Here is a 19974-nt window from a genome sequence, read left to right on the forward strand (position 1 = left end):
ATATTTTTTTTTTGCCTGTGCTCTGATTGGTCAGCAGGAACAAGTGGGCATTATTGTAACATGGGAGGTCTGGATAGAAAAGTTCAATTTATTTCTATTATCCTTGATACTGTATGTTTAATTGAAAAAAAAGGAATGACAACAGTAAAACTTCTCTTTTCGTTCAATTCATTTATAATGTATGCTGTGGGATAACATTAGCAAACTGAGTTGTGCAAGTAAAGCTGCTGCAGTGTTCTGCTGATGGCATGACCTGAAACCAATGATATACATCTCATGACCTGAAACCAATGATATACATCTCATGACCTGAAACCAATGATATACATCTCATGACCTGAAACCAATGATATACATCTCATGACCTGAAACCAATGATATACATCTCATGACCTGAAATCAATGATATACATCTCATGACCTGAAACGCACAGCATAACCTCTCACACTGACAGAAAACTAATATCAAATCAATCTTCCTCTCGATATGCGGTTGTAGGCATAAAATGTAGGGGATATTTCCAGGAGCATCATGCGTAAACAGTGTTTGCTAAATAATGCACTCACAACAATGTAAGAGCCACAACGTCAACTCCCAATAGGAGAAACCTATACTCGAGATGGGAATTGTGATAGGTCCTAAATAACAGATATAGTTTGCCAATACTGGTAATGCACATGTGGTGGTGTTAAGGGTGTGTTTGTCAATCATTAACTTTTAAAAGAAAATGAGAAATACAATCTTACAGTTATTTGTCAATTACTAATCATAAGTAGGCTCTGGCCCCTCTGGAGATACTACATTATATTTACAAACGCAACAAGACAGCAAATTCACGAGACATTCGCCATAAAACATTCAATTATTGTACAAATGGATTTGTTTCCGAATCACAGCATTTCATCTGACAGAGAACAAAAGCACTTAAGGCATCTTATAAATTAACAGTCTTTGATTTCCAAATAGAAATTTAAATCACAACTCCCTAATCTATAACTGCTTAAATTTGTTCATAGGCTCCTCGCTATTTACATGCAAACATACTTTTATTAAATCGGACCCTCTAGTTTGTGAAAAACAGTAAAAGCTGTGGTTTTTATTGCTGAACGTGCAACATTGTTTTGCTGCCACAAAAAAAGTATATTCTCCCAAAGCTTTGAATGGACATCCAGTGCAAGCTACAGCTAAAGCTCCTAGCTTCAAGTGACACACCTTATTGCCAAACATTCAGTGTGGAAAGACAAAACAACATCCACATGATGTAAAAATCAACCAACAGAATGTGAAGTCAATTGAGTGAATAGAGGCTGTCACAAATGGCACCCTATGCCCTACATAGTGTGCTACGTTTGGCCAGAGTCCTATGTGCCCTGTTGAATGTCCCTGATACTAGAATGACCAGCAAACGTGTACAATCAATAGGTGAGCCGATACAATGAAACAATTAAAGAATGTACAATCAATTAAAGTTGAGGGGTAAAGGTTACAGGAGAACTTCTGAATGCGTCACTTATTGTTAAAATGTGGGTTGGCGCAACATGGTATCAGAGCATTTACAGAATAATATGAAATGCTCTGAGACCAGGCTGGTTGGTGACGGTGGAAGAACTGGATATAATTAATCATCTCGGTTTCTCTCATTCATCAACTATTCGCTGAGCAAAACATAAATCAGATTTAAAATACAAAAAAAGGCATAACAAGACAAATCTGAACTGCAGGCATCAGACAAGACAGACAATTGTTCTGAACCGGCACTGCCATGAATTCCAAGCCCTTTTCTCAAAACATTTGAAAAGTCTAATAAGAAAACGGGGTTGTAGGTTCTGATATTTCAGACAAATGGCTTTCATGTGGAAAAATAATAAAACCTTGATTACTGTCAAAAGGATGGGGTGAAGGACGCCAAAAACAGAGCAAGAAATAACATGCAATTAGGAATTCCCCTTATTTCAACATAAGACAACCAAATCAGATCCTGGACTACAAATTGGTGTTACAATAGAATACAGATCTATAGAACTAAAACTATGTATCACCAATTGTCTATGACAAAAATGAATTAAAAGATTCAACTGAGATTACTTTTAGGTCTCCAATCAGTTTCAAATCAAATCTAAAATGTGCTAGACCTCGCGAATGGGACACATGTATATCCTCTCCCATGTCTGTTCACATCTTTTAAAACGGTTAATTCTTTCAACGTCTTCATAACTTCAAGCTACAATTGGAAGGTAACATGTTTCAAATAGCTTTTTATATATTTTCTTCTGTAACAGTAATGGCTTTAAGTAACATTTGCTTTTGCAGCTGGCTTTAGACTCTGTACTGGGTGTCCCATCATAAAGGCTGACAATGAGGGCAGGCTGTAGTTGTAGGAAGATGTGTGCTTAACCACATGGGATCCAGGAAGATACAACAGAGAGAGCTACAACATCATCCTCTTCGATGGGCAAACCCCTTCCTTCTGCCACCCCTTTCACTCACTCACTCACTCACTCACTCACTCACTCACTCACTCACTCACTCACTCCCACGTAGGGGGAGAGGGTGAGAGGGGCGAATGCGAGGCCAACCATGCCCACCCTCCTGCCCCATCTCCTCCACTTTCTTTTTCCTCTTCACCCCATCCTCTCGCTCGTTTTCCTCCTTGTCCCTCGCTCGGTCATTACTGGATGTCTTCTACGTAGTTGGCGGGGTAGAGGCCCACCACGCCGTCTTTCAGGCGCCCTCTGCACCAGCCCTGGTCGTCCTCGTTTCCTATCTTGGTGAACTCCTCACCTTCAGGACAAAAAGGAAAACAGGGAGGAATGGACAGATGATTATGTGGAAAGATGGTGGTAGATGAGCATGTCTTTCTGTTGAGCAGCTTCAAAAAGGATTTGTGACTCAACTCAGCCTCACTCACTTTTCTCTGTGTTTTAATTGTCGTAGATAACTGATCTGACAGGACATGGCAAGTAAAATAAGACTGGTGGAGACATCCAGTCCTTTCACTTAGCAGTAGTCATACAGGACAGCAGACTAGAGAATAGGGGGACAGGGCAGGGGTCTCTTCATTCACACACACACACCTGCTTTGAAGCTGAGTTCATCCTGCTCCTGTCCTTCGTAGTCGTAGAGGGCACGCACGGCCACAGACACCCCCGAGGACGCTGGCTCCACCTCAAACGGGTTCCCATCGCCGTTGGCATCCTCAATGGAAAACGGGTTCACCCCAGTCTCCTCATCCGACCACTCTTGCGACTTCTCCACACTACTGGCGCTGAACAGACACAGAGGCAGTAATCAACATAAGGGACATTTGAAAATGTTACTTGCCCTGCTCACACACCGATTGGACAATCCAGCATGCCAGACGAGAGAAGCGGGAACAAAAAGAGTTAATAGGGCATAAAAACAACGACACCAATGTAGAGTACAGCACAACATGTAGAAGGCCCAGCAAATGCATCTCTGAATCTACCCGGATACAAAGACTGAAAGACTATAGGTTTCTCCCTTCCTCTCTCATATCAGCCAATGGGGGGGAAAACATGCCTTTTTAGGAAACCAATGCTGTGAGGTTTTGTTGGCGAATGGATTTGTGAGTTTGCTTTGACACCACTTGGAATGGACACAGACAGAGTGCTGAGGTAAGGCAAGGCAACACAATGACACGAGTACAGTACAAAAGCATGGTTGGAGTTCACCACATCCACCACTAGAGGGAGGTAGATGTACAGTACCCAGATGAACAAACACCCTTCTTCCCCAGTCAGAAAACCCATGAAACACACACACATCCTCACGCACACACGCTCTCTGAAGCCAGGTTACAGTCAGCCTCTTGCAGTTGGTACACTCAAACACCAATGGCATCTCATAGTTCCTGCTTTACGCCAGAGAGACCGACACACACCGTTGACTTTATGAGTGCTAGTTTCTCTGTCCTCCCTTGAGTCAATATCTGCCCTAATGTAAAACAGGACCCAATATAGGTTTCCTCACTAAGTTGTAGAAAGGCTTTTGTTTAAAAGTCTAAATTCTATAGAAATTGTATTTTTAAGTTCCAACTTGCAACAGATCTGACTGTAAAGTAAACACAGACAGGAAAAATACACACATACACGCAGAAAGAATGCTCTGGACTTGGCACTGTTAGGAGTGACGACTAATGTAGGTTTGGTGTGATCGCTCACTGAGAGCCCATGCACCGTAACACAGCCTGCCGCTAGCCAGGGAGAGGGAAGGAGAAAGGGGAGAGGAGGGGAGCGGTAGAAAGAGAGAGAAAAAAAGGGGTGACAGAGGGAGAGAAGGCAAAGGGAGGAGAGGAAGGGGACAAGGATAGATGAGGTGAGGAATACAAGAGAGAAGTAATGGAAAAGAGGAAGAATAACAGGAAAGAGTGAAGGGAAAAATAAAGATGAGGACAGAAAGGGTGTGCCTCAATAGTGTGTTATTGAAGTGTTTCTCAGGGGTGTACATTTTTTGCTTTAGCCCAGCACTAGCTCACCTGGTTCCACTACTCAACTAATCAACAAGCCCTGTGTGCTCGTGCTTGGCTGGAACAAATACGTGCAACCCTGAGAAACACGTGTGTGACACTAAAATACTAAATTCACCCAAAGACTGAGGGAGAGGAGAAAAAAAAGAAGAGGGAGAGAGGGAAGAAAAGGAGGGAGAGGGTCTCTCTTTCACCAACGTTTTCACTTCCTCCACTTTTTTGACATTGAGCGGACTGCTGCTGTTGTTGTTGTTGACGACGACAGCGGGCTGTTCCTTCACGGTCCCCTGGAGATCCTCGTCGTCGTCTTCCTCGAAGGGGTTTGAACCCACCGGCTCTGTGCTAGTGGGCACAGTCAGGCTGACGACACGGAGACACGGAGAGAGGCATTTCTGACACACACACCCCAAAACACATACTTGTACACATACACACCCTGAATCCAGACATCCAGAAAACCTTTGGATATGAGGGTTTAAGACATAATCGACACACAACTTGTACACAAGTTAAATAGACCATTTGAGCAGTGTGAGAAAAAACACATGACCAGTCTGAGGACATTGACGAGGCAACGCTGGGTACGTATGGTTTTTAGACATCTATCATGACACTAGGACACAGTCACAAAATAAACATGTTCAGTTAACAAATAAGAAATGGTCAGTTTTCCATTCACACAACATGTGTGATGCTTTTACTAGCATTTTATCAGTGTTTTCCCCAGTGGATACGCTCTGGGGTTGAGAAAACGGTCACACTCTTCACTTCCAATTTGATCCATATAATAGCCCATTTCCCTAGACATTCCAGTTAGATCTGAGAGGGTCAGATTGGTTTAAGCAATATGGTAATAGCTCCATTTCCCCCTCTGATTGGCTAGGTCAAAGCATTACCATATTAGTGACACCTATCTTTAAAAAAAATATATATTATCTAGAGAAGTACCTTGGGTTAGAGGCTGGGGGTAGATTTGGAATTCCACACTATTCTGTTGTGAGAACGAATTATGATGAAGTCACCCTAGACATTGATCTACGGTCAGCTTTGTATTTCCCCCCAATGGTTAAGGTTAGGATTTGGGGAAGGTCAGCTGATCCTAGACCTGTGCTTAGAGACAACTTCAACCAGGAACCTACTGTAGTGTTGTATGTACATCGTATGTTTACAGTGCAGTTGGACCATGGCACGTAGTAGCCATCTTTCCAATCACAACGTCACTGCACTGTGGACACCTTTACTGACAGTCACGGCACCACGCTCTCTGAGATAACCAAATCTCTCTCAGAGGAGTTGAAACACAAAACAAACACTGAACGGTGGCAACAATGTAACTGTGGTTGACAGAAGTCAGATAAAAAAAGACTGAGAAGACGTTCACACATCCTTAATGATGTTATATTAGGTCTCACACCAATATCAGCCTGCTTTTTGGTGATAGGCACAAGTGTTCTTTGTAGATAGATAGAGACAGAGAGAGACAGAGAGATATATATAAAGAGCGTAATACTCAATAGTATTAGTTGCCCATAAACAACTTTTAAAGTGAGCAAATTATAAAATGCCCATATAGCAGTAAACTATCAATTTAAGGGGGATAGCTTGATAGATGTACTATCCCTTTAAGGGGGATAGCCAGATAGATGTACTATCCCTTTAAGGGGGATAGCCAGATAGATGTACTATCCCTTTAAGGGGGATAGCCAGATAGAACCACTACAAGGGATAGTACATTTATCTCTGATTTTGCTATAGCGCAGAAATGTGGACCAACTCTCAATGCGTGAACACGATAAGGAAGGAGTGAAGTTGTACCTCGGTACAGACCAGAATTTCACTCTGACCCCCTTTTCCTTATATGGCCATTGTTTGTTCAGTCTATTGCTTGTGCTTTCGTGAGCTGTGAAAATGAATTTCCACTGTAAGTACAACTAATCTTGATCGACACACACTCACCCTCACCCCTGTAGACACAGATATACCGTAGTGTATACAATACGTGTCTCTTATGCTGGTAGGGCGATGCAGACCCATGTTTGGCAATATGCACATCTGATGGATACCAAAAGGTCAAATGCCTTGCGTGCCTCACATTCCTCTCATTAACTACCCTCACACTCCTCCAGCGCCCACTAACACACTCCCCCAGTACCCACCCTACACACACACTCCCCCAGTACCCACCCTACACACACCATGGGTCATGTTTGGCGTAAATTAACCAGTCTGCAACCTTTACAGCCAGTGGGGCACTTCTGTTTTCTCAGGGCTTGTTACAGGAATGTTTATCGTGACCATGGCAACAACTCATTGGTGGAAGACGTCATTCCAAAGGCTTTTCTCCGGAATGCTTTACCAGCGTTCCCGAACAGCGGCAGAGAGCCTTGTTGTGGAGGGAACAGTAGCTATGATGTTTACATGTGGAAGTGGTGTGGAATGTGTGAAGAGAGCCTTGTGTGTGGAGGAACAGTAGCTATGATGTTTACATGTGGAAGTGGTGTGGAATGTGTGAAGAGAGCCTTGTGTGTGGAGGAACAGTAACTATGATGTTTAGATGTGGAAGTGGTGTGGAATGTGTGAAGAGAGCCTTGTGTGTGGAGGAACAGTAACTATGATGTTTAGATGTGGAAGTGGTGTGGAATGTGTGAAGAGAGCCTTGTGTGTGGATGAACAGTAACTATGATGTTTACATGTGAAAGTGGTGTGAAATGTGTGAAGAGAGCCTTGTGTGTGGAGGAACAGTAACTATGATGTTTAGATGTGAAAGTGGTGTGGAATGTGTGAAGAGAGCCTTGTGTGTGGAGGAACAGTAACTATGATGTTTAGATGTGGAAGCGGTGTGTGGAATGTGTGCAGCAGTGGTAAGAGAGTATTGGAAGCTACATTCTTTCACTGGCCTTCTGACACGTTTATCTACTGCACCTTGATAAATGTCTTCCCACTTCCTGACAGTGTGTGTGTGTGTGTGTGTGTGTGTGTGTGTGTGTGTGTGTGTGTGTGTGTGTGTGTGGTTACCTGCTGCTGCTCTTGGCTGCCTGCTGCTCTTCCATTTGGCTGATGCCCGTCAGGGTGACTCCCTCGGAGGGCTTCTTCTTAGTCTCTCGCCGACTCAGTGTACGGTTAAAATCTATGGACCAGTCCTGACACACACACACACACACACACACGATTAGAGTCACGCACCCTTGGACACAGATGAACATGAGTCACATGCTCAGCTCAAAACGGATTCAGCATGAATGTTCAAACATTAGTAACTAAAACTGCTTGCAACAATACTACAGAAAGGACAAGCATTGAAATAGTGCACACTCATTGGAAGTTCCAATGCACTAACTAGCACAATCACTAGGTAACATTAGGCAAACGTTTCTCAGGCTGTGACTAAACACTGAAGACCAGGGCTGTGGAGTACTGAAACAGTGTGTGTGTGTGTGTGTGTGTGTGTGTGTGTAGTTAAGGTAAATACATCCATCACCATAAAGACAGACATAGCACTGAGCCATCACAAACCTCCACCAGAAGCTAAGGAGCAGGATTGAATCAAAACATCATCCCAACCAACGCCAACAGAACCTCATCCCAACGTTAGGAGAACATTGTCCCAATTCAGGCCCACAGAGACACACACACACTTTAACATAGTCCAATACTGCGTCTCTAGCCACAGAAGGACAGGGGCTGTGTTCAGGAGGGCCCTAGACTTACTACAGTTCTAGAGGTTACATAGGGGCTGTGTTCAGGAGGGCCCTAGACTTGCTACAGCTCTATGGAGTTACATAGGGGCTGTGTTCAGGAGGGCCCTAGACTAACTACAGCTCTATGGAGTTACATAGGGGCTGTGTTTAGGAGGGCCCTAGACTTACTACAGGTTCTATAGAGGTTACATAGGGGCTGTGTTTAGGAAGGCCCTAGACTTACTACAGGTTCTATAGAGGTTACATAGGGGCTGTGTTTAGGAGGGCCCTAGACTTACTACAGGTTCTATAGAGGTTACATAGGGGCTGTGTTTAGGAGGGCCCTAGACTTACTACAGCTCTAGAGATTACATTTCCTGTATAACTCTATGTTTTCCCAAGTCACTCCCTGTTCCCACAGATATAACAAGTGGGTTGTTCTCGAAGTTCAAAGGTCAGTTTGAGGGCTAGACCCCCTGCAGGGTTCACAGGGGCTGACACGAGGTCAGAGGTCACCACAGGGTGAAAGGTTAAAGAGAGGAACTCTGAATGAGGGAAAAATGAGAGAAGGAGTCTTCTGGAATACAGACATCCAGGAAGACAAACATCCATAGGATGAGGCAGGGGGAGGAGTAGTCACGCACATCCCCACACGGGACATACATGACAGACGTGGTGACGAGGCCATTCATCAGACAGACGTGTGTGTGTGTGTGTGTGTGTGCACTTCCTTGTGTGTTTTCAGGTGCTCCTCGTAAAGCATTAGGAGGGCCAGAATGGGCACATAAACCGAACACACACACACACAAAGAGAAAATGCAAACAGAGGAAGGAGAGGGAGGTAAATAACCCTCCCCCAGGAACCACGGTGATAGAATAGTCCTTCCCAAGCAGAACTCACTACAATGGACCTTCTGGACCTAGAGGAGCGGGACCAGTCCACATTCTGTCAAACGGAGGGGGGGTGGGGGTTGGACAAGACAGGAACATTATTTCCAAGTAAAGAACAGCCATATAAAGAACAATGCTTTAACATCTAAGCACAGTATCAGTTAGTCTGTGATCATGAAGAGGTGTCTTGTGATAAACGTTGCTCTTCATTTAGTGTTATGTTGATGTGGAGTTTGTGTTATGGTCTTTTTAAACGCTCTTCTTCTAGCACTACGAACATCGATTTCTGAAGAGATTCTACCTCACTCAAATGCTTGTTTTTAATTACTGAATGAACCTACGTAAAGTAACTGTATAAGAGCAGGTGCAAAATCAGTGTTCCTCAATCCATACCAGGGGGCACTTATTTCCATATCTTGCTTTTCTATCTTCTGTTTTGTAACATGGTTTGACACCAACTCCATGCCCTTATGTTGTGACAGTGCCATAAGTTCCTCTTGGATAGAGCTTGGTTACGATCTGCGCATTGAAGACAAGTCCGTATTGGGTACAACCTGACAGACAGGATTGGTGTCTGTCTGTGTGTGTGTGTGTGTGTGTGTGTGTGTCCTATCAAATGACAGAAAAATGCCGGGGAGATTGCACACTGTCACAATGGGCTTTTGTGTGGTACGACACGTCACAGTATGTCCTTACTATAGTTTTAAGTACAACTCGACGAATGCCTTGACGAACTCAATGCACTTTAAAATGACTAAAACCAAATTGAAACAGTGTAGAAAATATAATGGATGTATATTTATAGTTTCTTGACCTTCCAGCTCCCTAATAATCACTAGACATTCAAGGAGCATAAAAAATCAATCAAATGACAACGGGTAGATGCGGCGGTCATGACATTTCATCAGCCGGTGATTGTCAAGCAAATAACTAAATCGGTCTCACGGTAATTGACTGTTAATTAACATAAACACGTTTAGCATCTCCTGGCTTCCACACACAGCCTACAAGCCACTGATGCAGACCTTCAGAACATATACATTTTTAAAAGTCTAATAAACCCATGTAATATAGCCCTACACCATGACAATTAAACCATTATTTATTTTAGACAGGTCTAAAGAAGCATGATATGAAGAACATGTTTAACAGAATAGCATACTCTGAGTTATCCGTATGGTAGGTCCTGATCTGGCTATGCCAAATGGCTGATGGCTACACTAGTTCATTTAGCAGACAAGATTTGCTTAGAATTCCATGGCATTATTTAATAGTGTGAAGAATACAATTGAACAAAGCTGAATAACATAGGAAGCATATTTTCTCCAAGCGATGAGCGAGTGCACACGTGTGGCTATTCTGTGTTGAGTGATTAACAAAGAAACAGGTATTCCTATATGCTTCATTTAGAGTTATTATTCATGTAACTTTAGTTGTTCTACAAACGTTGGTCTATACGTTTTGATTTTTAAATACATTGTAAGGTCGCATGACGCGACTAATGAGGATTTGAAAAAAGTTGCTTGAAAGGCATGAGTGCTGCTTTGTTTTTAGCGCAGGCTGTACACACTACATCAGCCACTCATTCACAATTTGACAAGCACTTGATAATGCATAGAATGTCCTGGTGGCATCCCCTGGCCGTAATGCACCCCCCAAAAAATCCATGCCTTTTGCGTTGTGCCCTTCTCCCGGAGTGCTTAGTGCTCCATCACGTCATCGGTTCTTTCTCAGAGGCTACAAGTGAAGAAAGGCACATGGGGGACGCAACAGTGTGCATCCTTATCCAATTCCGAAGTGCATATTGAAGATATTGGAACTGTCCACATTTACTTTTCGTCAGCCAACAAGATGAGTAGGCCTAACGAACAGCAAGAGCACTAGCCTATGTCAATCTACTATCCCCCATAGTACACATTTTGACCTGTTCTATTCTGTGCGAGAAATAAATATTCCAAACATAGTCTGGGACAGATGCGATAGATCCCAAATTAATACAACTACTAGCATTAAAAATAACTTATTTTATTACACAATGTGATTGACACAACAGATCAGAACGTTTAGCTTAAAATATTGATAAACTATTAGCTATTTTTTCACATTATAAGCGCAAAAAATGTGCACATGGTAGTAAGCAATAAACGCAAATGTTCCATTAGCGGGAAAACACCATTATCAAAAGTGACAGCAAATGCAATTATGCATGTAATGCTTTATTATAAAGGTGCATTTTTATGGTGAAAATTATCTTTACAAAACTTGAAACTCACTCGCTGCTTATGTATGCCATTTAGGCTCTACACTCTTTGTAAAGCTGATTAATGTGCTAAATTTTAAAGATTTTATTTGGCCACTTTAGTTGTGATACAAACCTTATTAAAACATATCGGCCTATGGGTTCGGCTACATGAGGTGTGTGACTATGATTCGAAAAAGTCACATTGTTTCTTATGCTGGGCATCATTCACAAGTGATAATATATAATTCACGAGCTAATATTGTCACCCATCAGACTATTCTTGATTTAATCTAGTCTTCACATATACTAAATAATGTGTGTGTGAAATTTGTTTTGATTTAGAATGGGCCATTATCATTCACCTGTATCGAAACAGGGGCAGCGGAAACAAATACATGTCATCTATGCACTTAAATAGTGCATGGAGGACACTTTCCCCGTGGTTTATTTTCCTGCCAGCCAGGTAAGCTATACTCCTGTTGTAAATATAACCAATGTGCTTAATATTAGGAAAGTTAAAAAAATAAATATAGTAGGCCTAGCCTATAGAAAGGTAAGTCTCCTCTTTTTAGTAGAGGTCATCACTGTTTTCTCACAATGCATCGCCTATTGAAATGTTGCGCAACATGAGCTCTCATTAAGTGTTTGATTCGATTTGTTATTACATTTGCATTGATGTCAGAGTGATTAGAGGGACAATAGAGTGCTGATTACCAGGCAGCTAGCAAGTTTGGTAGGCTACTAATAACCATCAGCAGCATCAGAGCTTGGAGATCCTTATTACGGTGATTAAACGATCACATGGAATTTGACTGCCTTCATGAAATGTGACTGCTGTTGTGGCGTAAATACGGTCACCGCAACAGATCTAATTAGGGACTATTTTTTGAAAATTCTGACGACATGGAAATAGCATATTCAGCACGACCCTTAGGACCTCGAAGACAGAATGCAGCCCCCCGAGGCAAAATGACTTAGACACCCCCGACCTAGAGGGAGAAACGGCGGAGTGGGAATAGTTGTTCCAATGGAATTTTTCCACAGAGCCATAAATCTTGTTGAGTTATTAATACCAATGTAATAATTTCTCTGCCTCACCATGTACCTCAAACTCAGAACCGTTCACTGACACTGAGCCACTCTCTCTCTCCCATTTCCTCAATACTCTCCCAATACGTGTACCTCAAACTGGGGCCAGTTCATTGGAGCTAAACCCCTCTCTCTCTCTCCCATTCCTCTCCCATCATCTCCCCTCTCCCCGTACCTCAAACTGGGGCCAGTTCATTGGAGCTAAACCCCTCTCTCTCTCTCCCATTCTTCTCCCTCATCTCCCCTCTCCCCGTACCTCAAACTGGGGCCAGTTCATTGGAGCTAAACCCCTCTCTCTCTCTCCCATTCTTCTCCCTCATCTCCCCTCTCCCCGCACCTCAAACTGGGGCCAGTTCATTGGAGCTAAACCCCTCTCTCTCTCTCCCATTCTTCTCCCTCATCTCCCCTCTCCCCGTACCTCAAACTGGGGCCAGCTCATTGGCGCTAAACCCCTCTCTCTCTCTCCCATTCCTCTCCCATCATCTCCCCTCTCCCCGTACCTCAAACCGGGGCCAGTTCATTGGAGCTAAACCCTACTCTCTCTTTCCCATTCCTCTCCCATCATCTCCCCTCTCCCGTACCTCAAACCGGAGCCAGTTCATTGGAGCTAAACCCCCCTCTCTCTCTCCCATTCCTCTCCCATCCTTCTCACTCATCCCGTACCTCAAACTGGGGCCAGTTCATGGGCATGCCAGGACCGTGGTTGGAGCGGAACCACTTGAGGTCCTCCACAGCGTCAGCAGCAGAGATAGTGTCCTCCAACGTGTGGTAGACTGTCTGGAATCTAGAGAGGGAGAGAAGAGGAAGACAGGAGAGCGAGAGAAAGGGAGCGAGAGGGTACATCAGCATTTCCCTAATGATGGATGGTGAACCATGTCCAATCCCAAATCCCCCCCTCTAGGTAGATCTGGGTTGTAGAGCCTCAAATCCAAATGGACCCTTATCACCTACACCCTAACCACTTCTGTAGATATAAGAGGATTGAATAGCAGCCAATCAGAAGGCAAATAAAGCTATGAAGGTTAGGATGCAGAGGCTAGGGGTCCATTTGGAATTGATATGGAGAGGTGGAGGGGTCTTCCTCGTTATTTGTGGAGGTGTCACAGCCTACTTGTGATTGATGGAGGTGTCACAGCCTACTTGTGATTGATGGAGGTGTCACAGCCTACTTGTGATTGGTGGAGAGGTATCATAGCCTACTTGTGATTGGTGGAGAGGCGGAGGTGTCTTACTTGTGATTAGTGGAGAGGTCGAGGTGATGCTTGACTTCCAGCAGAAGTTCTTTGAAGAAGGTGATGCGTTTGTCCTCAAACTGCTGCCATTGTTCAAACACCTGCTCCATGTTCTCCATGTACTGGGGAGTCACCTTGTCCAGCTCCTCCAGAGACTTCTCATAGCGCTCCTTAGTCTGGGACCCAGAGGATCATACAGGGAAGCACACACACACGTAAGTAGACATACACACAGGGAAGCACACACACACGTAAGTAGACATACACACAGGGAAGCACACACACACGTAAGGAGACATACACACAGGGAAGCACACACACACGGACACACAGAGCTGAAACATTTCCTCCATATTGTCAGGATCCTCAAATGGTCACAGAGTCACATTCCAGCCATGACACACAACATAGACATAAAACACGTGTCCACACAGAGATGATTTAACACCAGTGTAACCCCCCCCCCCCTCCCACCCCCATCCCTACCTTCTCCATCTCCTGCTGGCACTTCTCCACCTTGTCCTGCATTTTCTTCTGGGCCTCAGGGTTGCTGTTGTTCTCCAGCTTGCTGTTGTTCTCCCGGCTTGTGGCCAGCTTCTCTTCCTTACAGGCCCCGTGGTACGCCTTCTTCATCGTCTCCATCTGCCATGTGGCACAGAGAAGGTAAGGTACAGCGGTTAACATCATGCTTATGTAGCCAATGGATAACCAAGTTAGCATGGCGCAGTAGCTAAGTGACTATTCAATATGATTCCACCCTTTCAGTGGTAGACACAAGCTTAGGAACAAGACCAGCTCTAGCCTTTTGGGGGCCAAAAGCAAGATTTGCCTGGGAGCCCCACCACCTCGCAGGCAAAACATTTAGTGGCCCACCTCTTGGCTACGGAGAGAAATGTGCAGTTTTAAAAGAGCCCCTGAACACGCCGATTGGCTCGTGTTTTTCTGTTGCTCATTAGTAAAACAAGATTTCAGTCTTGGAGGCATGTTTCCTGACCCATTCTGCAATTGGTTAATGTTTGTCCCCCATGAGACACTGTAGACAAGGAAGCCTATTTCACTTCCTTAAAACCCCCAGAATCAATCTAAGACAACTTAAGAAATCTGTAAATAATTTTGACGTTTTTGCAGAGGACGTCTTAGTTGCGCAATTTTACATCTAAGGTGTTTGGTTAAGTATTTGTCAAGTAAAAGAGATATGCGACGTGTTGTCTCATGTAAACAAAGAGCCGCTGGGCAGGTGTGTCTCACTGTATGCTGTCACCGCAGCTGTTCACCCCATGTTAGTGTCCAAACGGACATGGTCAAATCGAAACCCAACCTTCATTTACCCGTTGTGACGTACGGATCTTCTAAACTTGGTTTTAGATTAGACTATTATCATATGTACACTTTGTAGTATTTACACTTTTTCAATTCTAGAATAACTGTTTCTGACTCATATCGAGACAGTTTTCAAAGGGATTCGTTGCCATTCTACACATTTTGCCATGGGGCGGGGATAAAATGTTTAAAAAAGCATCTGCTTATGTGGCTGATTGGCTGGGCTGACACTGCTAAGGAACCATGCTTTTTCAAAAGAATAAAGGTGAGAGGAATGGTGGCGGGGGTCTTTAAAAGGCCAGAGAATACCTTGATTAAGTCAAGGTAACGCGGGGGTCTTTAAAAGGCAAGAGAATACCTTGATTAAGTCAAGGTAACGCGGGGGTCTTTAAAAGGCAAGAGAATACCTTGATTAAGTCAAGGTAACGCAGGGGTCTTTAAAAGGCAAGAGAATACCTTGATTAAGTCAAGGTAACGCAGGGGTCTTTAAAAGGCAAGAGAATACCTTGATTAAGTCAAGGTAACGCGGGGGTCTTTAAAAGGCAAGAGAATACCTTGATTAAGTCAAGGTAACGCGGGGGTCTTTAAAAGGCAAGAGAATACCTTGATTAAGTCAAGGTAACGCGGGGGTCTTTAAAAGGCAAGAGAATACCTTGATTAAGTCAAGGTAACGCAGGGGTCTTTAAAAGGCAAGAGAATACCTTGATTAAGTCAAGTTAACGCAGGGGTCTTTAAAAGGCAAGAGAATACCTTGATTAAGTCAAGGTAACGCAGGGGTCTTTAAAAGGCAAGAGAATACCTGTTACCTAAGTCAAGGTAACAAAATCATACGATAATGAAAGTCTTAAATACTAAGCACCCAATTCAGAGTCTGGTAAACAAAGAGGTGGAAACTAAAATAGACATAGGAAAAACTCTGGCGATTGGCAAAACCTGTCCACCTAACAGCTGGGTTTTGATTCAATCTACATCAAATGGAAAGAGGGAATGAGAGAAGTGGACAAGGCCATTAGTTCCTGTTGTTTGGGACAGGGCCAGAGTGGCAGCAATGTTCTTCTCCCATTTATCATGGGATCTCTGATAAAGGCCACATAGCCAAAGAACAGAGGGAACAGCCTGTCTGCCATTGGCTCTGATTATATCATAGAACGGAAGCTGTCTGTGTCTGTGTGTATGTGTGTGTATGTGTGTGTGTATGTGTGTGTGTGTGAAAGATAGAGCAAGTTGGAGTGTGACATTTTAAATATGGAATGTGTTCTATCAGTGTTATTGTGTGTGTGTGTGTATGACGAGATTGAAACGTGTGTGTGCGCGCACACGCGGTAGACAAGGCCATTCCACCCGCTTCTTTTAAGACAGGACAGTTAGCCCATTTCCATCTCCTCTCTCTCTACTGGCTCACTGACTGGCCCTCAAGTACATTAATTACCTCCTTGACCCAACTCACACATAACTGTACTAATCAGTCACCGCCCAATGACAACAACAGGAAGAGGCTTATTGTGACATATCTCTCACACACACACACACACACACACACCAGGCAGGAAGACTCGGATTGTGAAACTGGTACACTACAAACTACAGACTGTTCCAGAACTCCCAGGTCAGAGGAGTGACATCAGACATCATTTGAGTGTGTGTGTGTGTGTGTGTGTGTGTGTGTGTGTGTGTGTGTGTGTGGTTTGTGCAAGTAGGAGTATGTGTTCATCTGCACTACTACTAGCCAAAAGCACAGCAGAGCAGCCCAGTGTATTTCCCACACCATAACCAATCAAGGCGCCACAGAGAAACTGAGAGCCGGTTCGACACACAATGGCCTTCCCTTCCGTAGCAGCTGCCTGTGTGGCCAGTGTAAAGTTACACGCCACTGCTTCCTATGAATGGCCAACACTAATGAAATAGCCAGTTTATATAGCAAATAAAATGTTAGTCTCAAAGAAAATGTGAGATAATGTCTAGATGCTTTTTAAAGTGGAGATCTAGTTGATAAACTGCTTGGCTGGGCTGATGAGACAGTGGATTGCGCAGTCAGATGGAAAATAGTAAACAGGCATTCTAACATCATAGATTTAGCCGGTGGTAACTTGTGGATTATAAACTGGGTGGTTCGAGCCCTGAATGCTGATTGGCTGAAAGCCATGGTATATCAGACTGTATACCATGTGTATGACAAAACATGTATTTTTACTGCTCTAATTACATTGGTAACCAGTTTATAATAGCAATAAGGCTCCTCGGGGGTTTGTGATATATGGCCAATATACCACGGCTAAGGTCTGTGTCCAGGTACTCTGCGTTGCGTTGTGTCTAAGAACAGCCCTTAGCCGTGGTATATTGGTCATAAACCACACCTCCTCTGGCCTTATTGCTTAGAAAGACACCGGCTGGAATGTGGTTTAAACAAATCAGCATTCAGGATTACACCCACCATTGTATAAATAGCACTAATGGCCTGTTTGTTGTACAGCATAGCAGCTAGTACAGGAGAGAAGGAGCTGCAAACAGTGAAAGCAGTGAGTCAGTGATATGTGTCCAAGTGAACTGAGGGGTGATGGGAATAATTGTGGTGGTTATTGCAGAAATCAACGGACTGATAAATGCAGGGTAAAGCTGGTGTGTGTGTGTGTATATACAGTCGTGGCCAAAAGTTTTGAGAATGACACAAATATTCATTTTCCCAAAGTTTGCTGCCTCAGTTTAAATGATGGCAATTTGCATATACTCCAGAATGTTATGGAGAGTGATCAGATGAATTGCAATTAATTGCAAAGTCCCTCTATGCCATGCAAATGAACTGAATCCCCAAATAACATTTCCACTGCATTTCAGCCCTGCCACAAAAGGACCAGCTGACATCATGTCAGTGATTCTCTCGTTAACACAGGTGTGAGTGTTGACGAGGACAAGGCTGGAGATCACTCTGTCATGCTGATTGAGTTTGAATAACAGCTTCAAACGGAGGGTGGTGCTTGGAATCATTGTTCTTCCTCTGTCAACCATGGTTTCCTGCAAGGAAACATGTGCCGTCATCATTGCTTTGCACAAAAAGGGCTTCACAGGCAAGGATATTGCTGCCAGTAAGATTGCACCTAAATCAACCATTTATCAGATCATCAAGAACTTCAAAGAGAGCGGTTCAATTGCCAGCAATTGTGTGTGTGTGTGTGTGTATTGCCTGCTCGCGCGCGCGTGTGTGTGTGTGTGTATTGCCTGCTCTCGCGCGCGTGTGTGTGTGTGTGTATTGCCTGCTCTCGTGTGTGTGTGTATTGCCTGCTCTCGCGCGCGTGTGTGTGTGTGTGTATTGCCTGCTCTCGCGCGCGTGTGTGTGTGTGTGTATTGCCTGCTCTCGCGCGCGCGTGCGTGCGTGCGTGTGTGTGTGTGTGTGTGTGTGTATTGCCTGCTCTCGCGTGCGTGCGTGCGTGCGTGTGTATTGCCTGCTCTCGCGCGTGTGTGTGTATTGCCTGCTCGCCCGCGCGCGTATTGCCTGCTCGCCCGCGCGCGTATTGCCTGCTCGCCCGCGCGCGCGTGTGTATTGCCTGCTCGCGTGTGTGTGTGTGTATTGCCTGCTCGCCCGCGTGTGTGTGTGTGTGTGTATTGCCTGCTCACCCGCGCGTGTGTGTGTGTATTGCCTGCTCGTGTGTGTGTGTGTGTGTGTGTGTGTATTGCCTGCTCGCGCGTGTGTGTGTGTATTGCCTGCGCGTGTGTGTGTATTGCCTGCTCGCGCGCGTGTGTGTATTGCCTGCTCGCGCGCGTGTGTATGTATTGCCTGCTCGTGTGTGTGTGTGTGTGTGTGTGTGTGTGTGTGTGTGTGTGTGTGTGTGTGTGTGTGTGTGTGTGTGTGTGTGTGTGTGTGTGTGTGTGTGTATTGCCTGCTCGCGCATGTATGTATGTATGTATGTATGTATGTATATATATATATATATATATATATATTTTGCCTGCTCGCGTGTGTGTATATTTTGCCTGCTCGCGTGTGTGTGTGTGTGTGTATTGCCTGCTCGCGTGTGTGTGTGTGTGTGTGTGTATTGCCTGCTCGCGTGTGTGTGTGTGTATTGCCTGCTCACGTGTGTGTGTATTGCCTGCTCACGTGTGTGTGTATTGCCTGCTCACGTGTGTGTGTGTATTGCCTGCGCGTGTGTGTGTGTGTGTATTGCCTGTGTGTGTGTGTGTGTGTGTGTGTGTGTGTATTGCCTGCGCGTGTGTGTGTATTGCCTGCTCGCGTGTGTGTGTGTGTGTGTGTATTGCCTGCTCGCGTGTGTGTGTATGTATTGCCTGCTCGTGTGTGTGTGTATTGCCTGCTCGCGCATGTATGTATGTATGTATGTATGTATGTATGTATGTATGTATGTATGTATATATATATATTTTGCCTGCTCGCGTGTGTGTATATTTTGCCTGCTCGCGTGTGTGTGTGTGTGTGTATTGCCTGCTCGCGTGTGTGTGTGTGTGTGTGTGTGTATTGCCTGCTCACGTGTGTGTGTATTGCCTGCTCACGTGTGTGTGTATTGCCTGCTCACGTGTGTGTGTGTATTGCCTGCTCACGTGTGTGTGTGTGTGTGTATTGCCTGCGCGTGTGTGTGTGTATCGCCTGCTCTCGCGCGCGTGTGTGTGTGTGTATTGCCTGCTCACGTGTGTGTGTATTGCCTGCTCACGTGTGTGTGTGTATTGCCTGCGCGTGTGTGTGTGTGTGTATTGCCTGCGCGTGTGTGTATCGCCTGCTCTCGCGCGCGTGTGTGTGTATGTATTGCCTGCTCGCGCGTGTTTGTGTGTATTGCCTGCTCGCGTGTGTGTGTATTGCCCGCGCGCGCATTGCCTGCTCGCGCGTGTGTATTGCCCGCGCGCGCATTGCCTGCTCGCGCGCGTGTGTATATATATATATATTGCCCGTGCGTACGTGTGTGTATTGCCCGCTCGCTCACGCGTATTGCCTGCCTGCCTGCGTACGTGCGTGCGTGCGTATTGTCTGTCGGCATGCATGTATGTGTGTGCGTATTGTCTGCATGTGTGTGTGTGTGTGTATTGTCTGCATGTGT

At 44.7% G+C, this 19974-nt stretch overlaps 1 protein-coding gene across 12 annotated transcripts in view; it reads right to left on the minus strand.

Annotated features, from left to right (window-relative positions):
* Positions 1-70: 70 nt before the first annotated feature.
* Positions 71-19974, minus strand: part of LOC139378453 (protein kinase C and casein kinase substrate in neurons protein 2-like) — a 36274-nt gene continuing 16370 nt past the window's right edge. For 2 of the 12 annotated variants that reach the window (XR_011628297.1, XR_011628296.1), the window contains exons 5-13: positions 14105-14260; positions 13619-13794; positions 13050-13170; positions 9066-9110; positions 7503-7627; positions 4686-4847; positions 3076-3266; positions 422-2782; positions 157-337 (exon numbers count right to left, since the gene is read on the minus strand). Coding sequence is in view for 7 of the 12 variants with exons in the window: in XM_071120637.1 (XP_070976738.1) it covers positions 2670-2782; positions 3076-3266; positions 4686-4847; positions 7503-7627; positions 9066-9110; positions 13050-13170; positions 13619-13794; positions 14105-14260 (1089 nt within the window). In the remaining 5 variants the exon portion in view is untranslated. Of the gene's footprint in view, positions 2783-3075; positions 3267-4685; positions 4848-7502; positions 7628-9065; positions 9111-13049; positions 13171-13618; positions 13795-14104; positions 14261-19974 lie in introns of all 12 variants that reach the window. The other 10 variants (XM_071120637.1, XM_071120638.1, XR_011628299.1 and 7 more) reach the window with 9 other exon arrangements.

Source organism: Oncorhynchus clarkii, chromosome 21, assembly GCF_045791955.1.
Source record: "Oncorhynchus clarkii lewisi isolate Uvic-CL-2024 chromosome 21, UVic_Ocla_1.0, whole genome shotgun sequence".
NCBI lineage: Eukaryota > Metazoa > Chordata > Actinopteri > Salmoniformes > Salmonidae > Oncorhynchus > Oncorhynchus clarkii.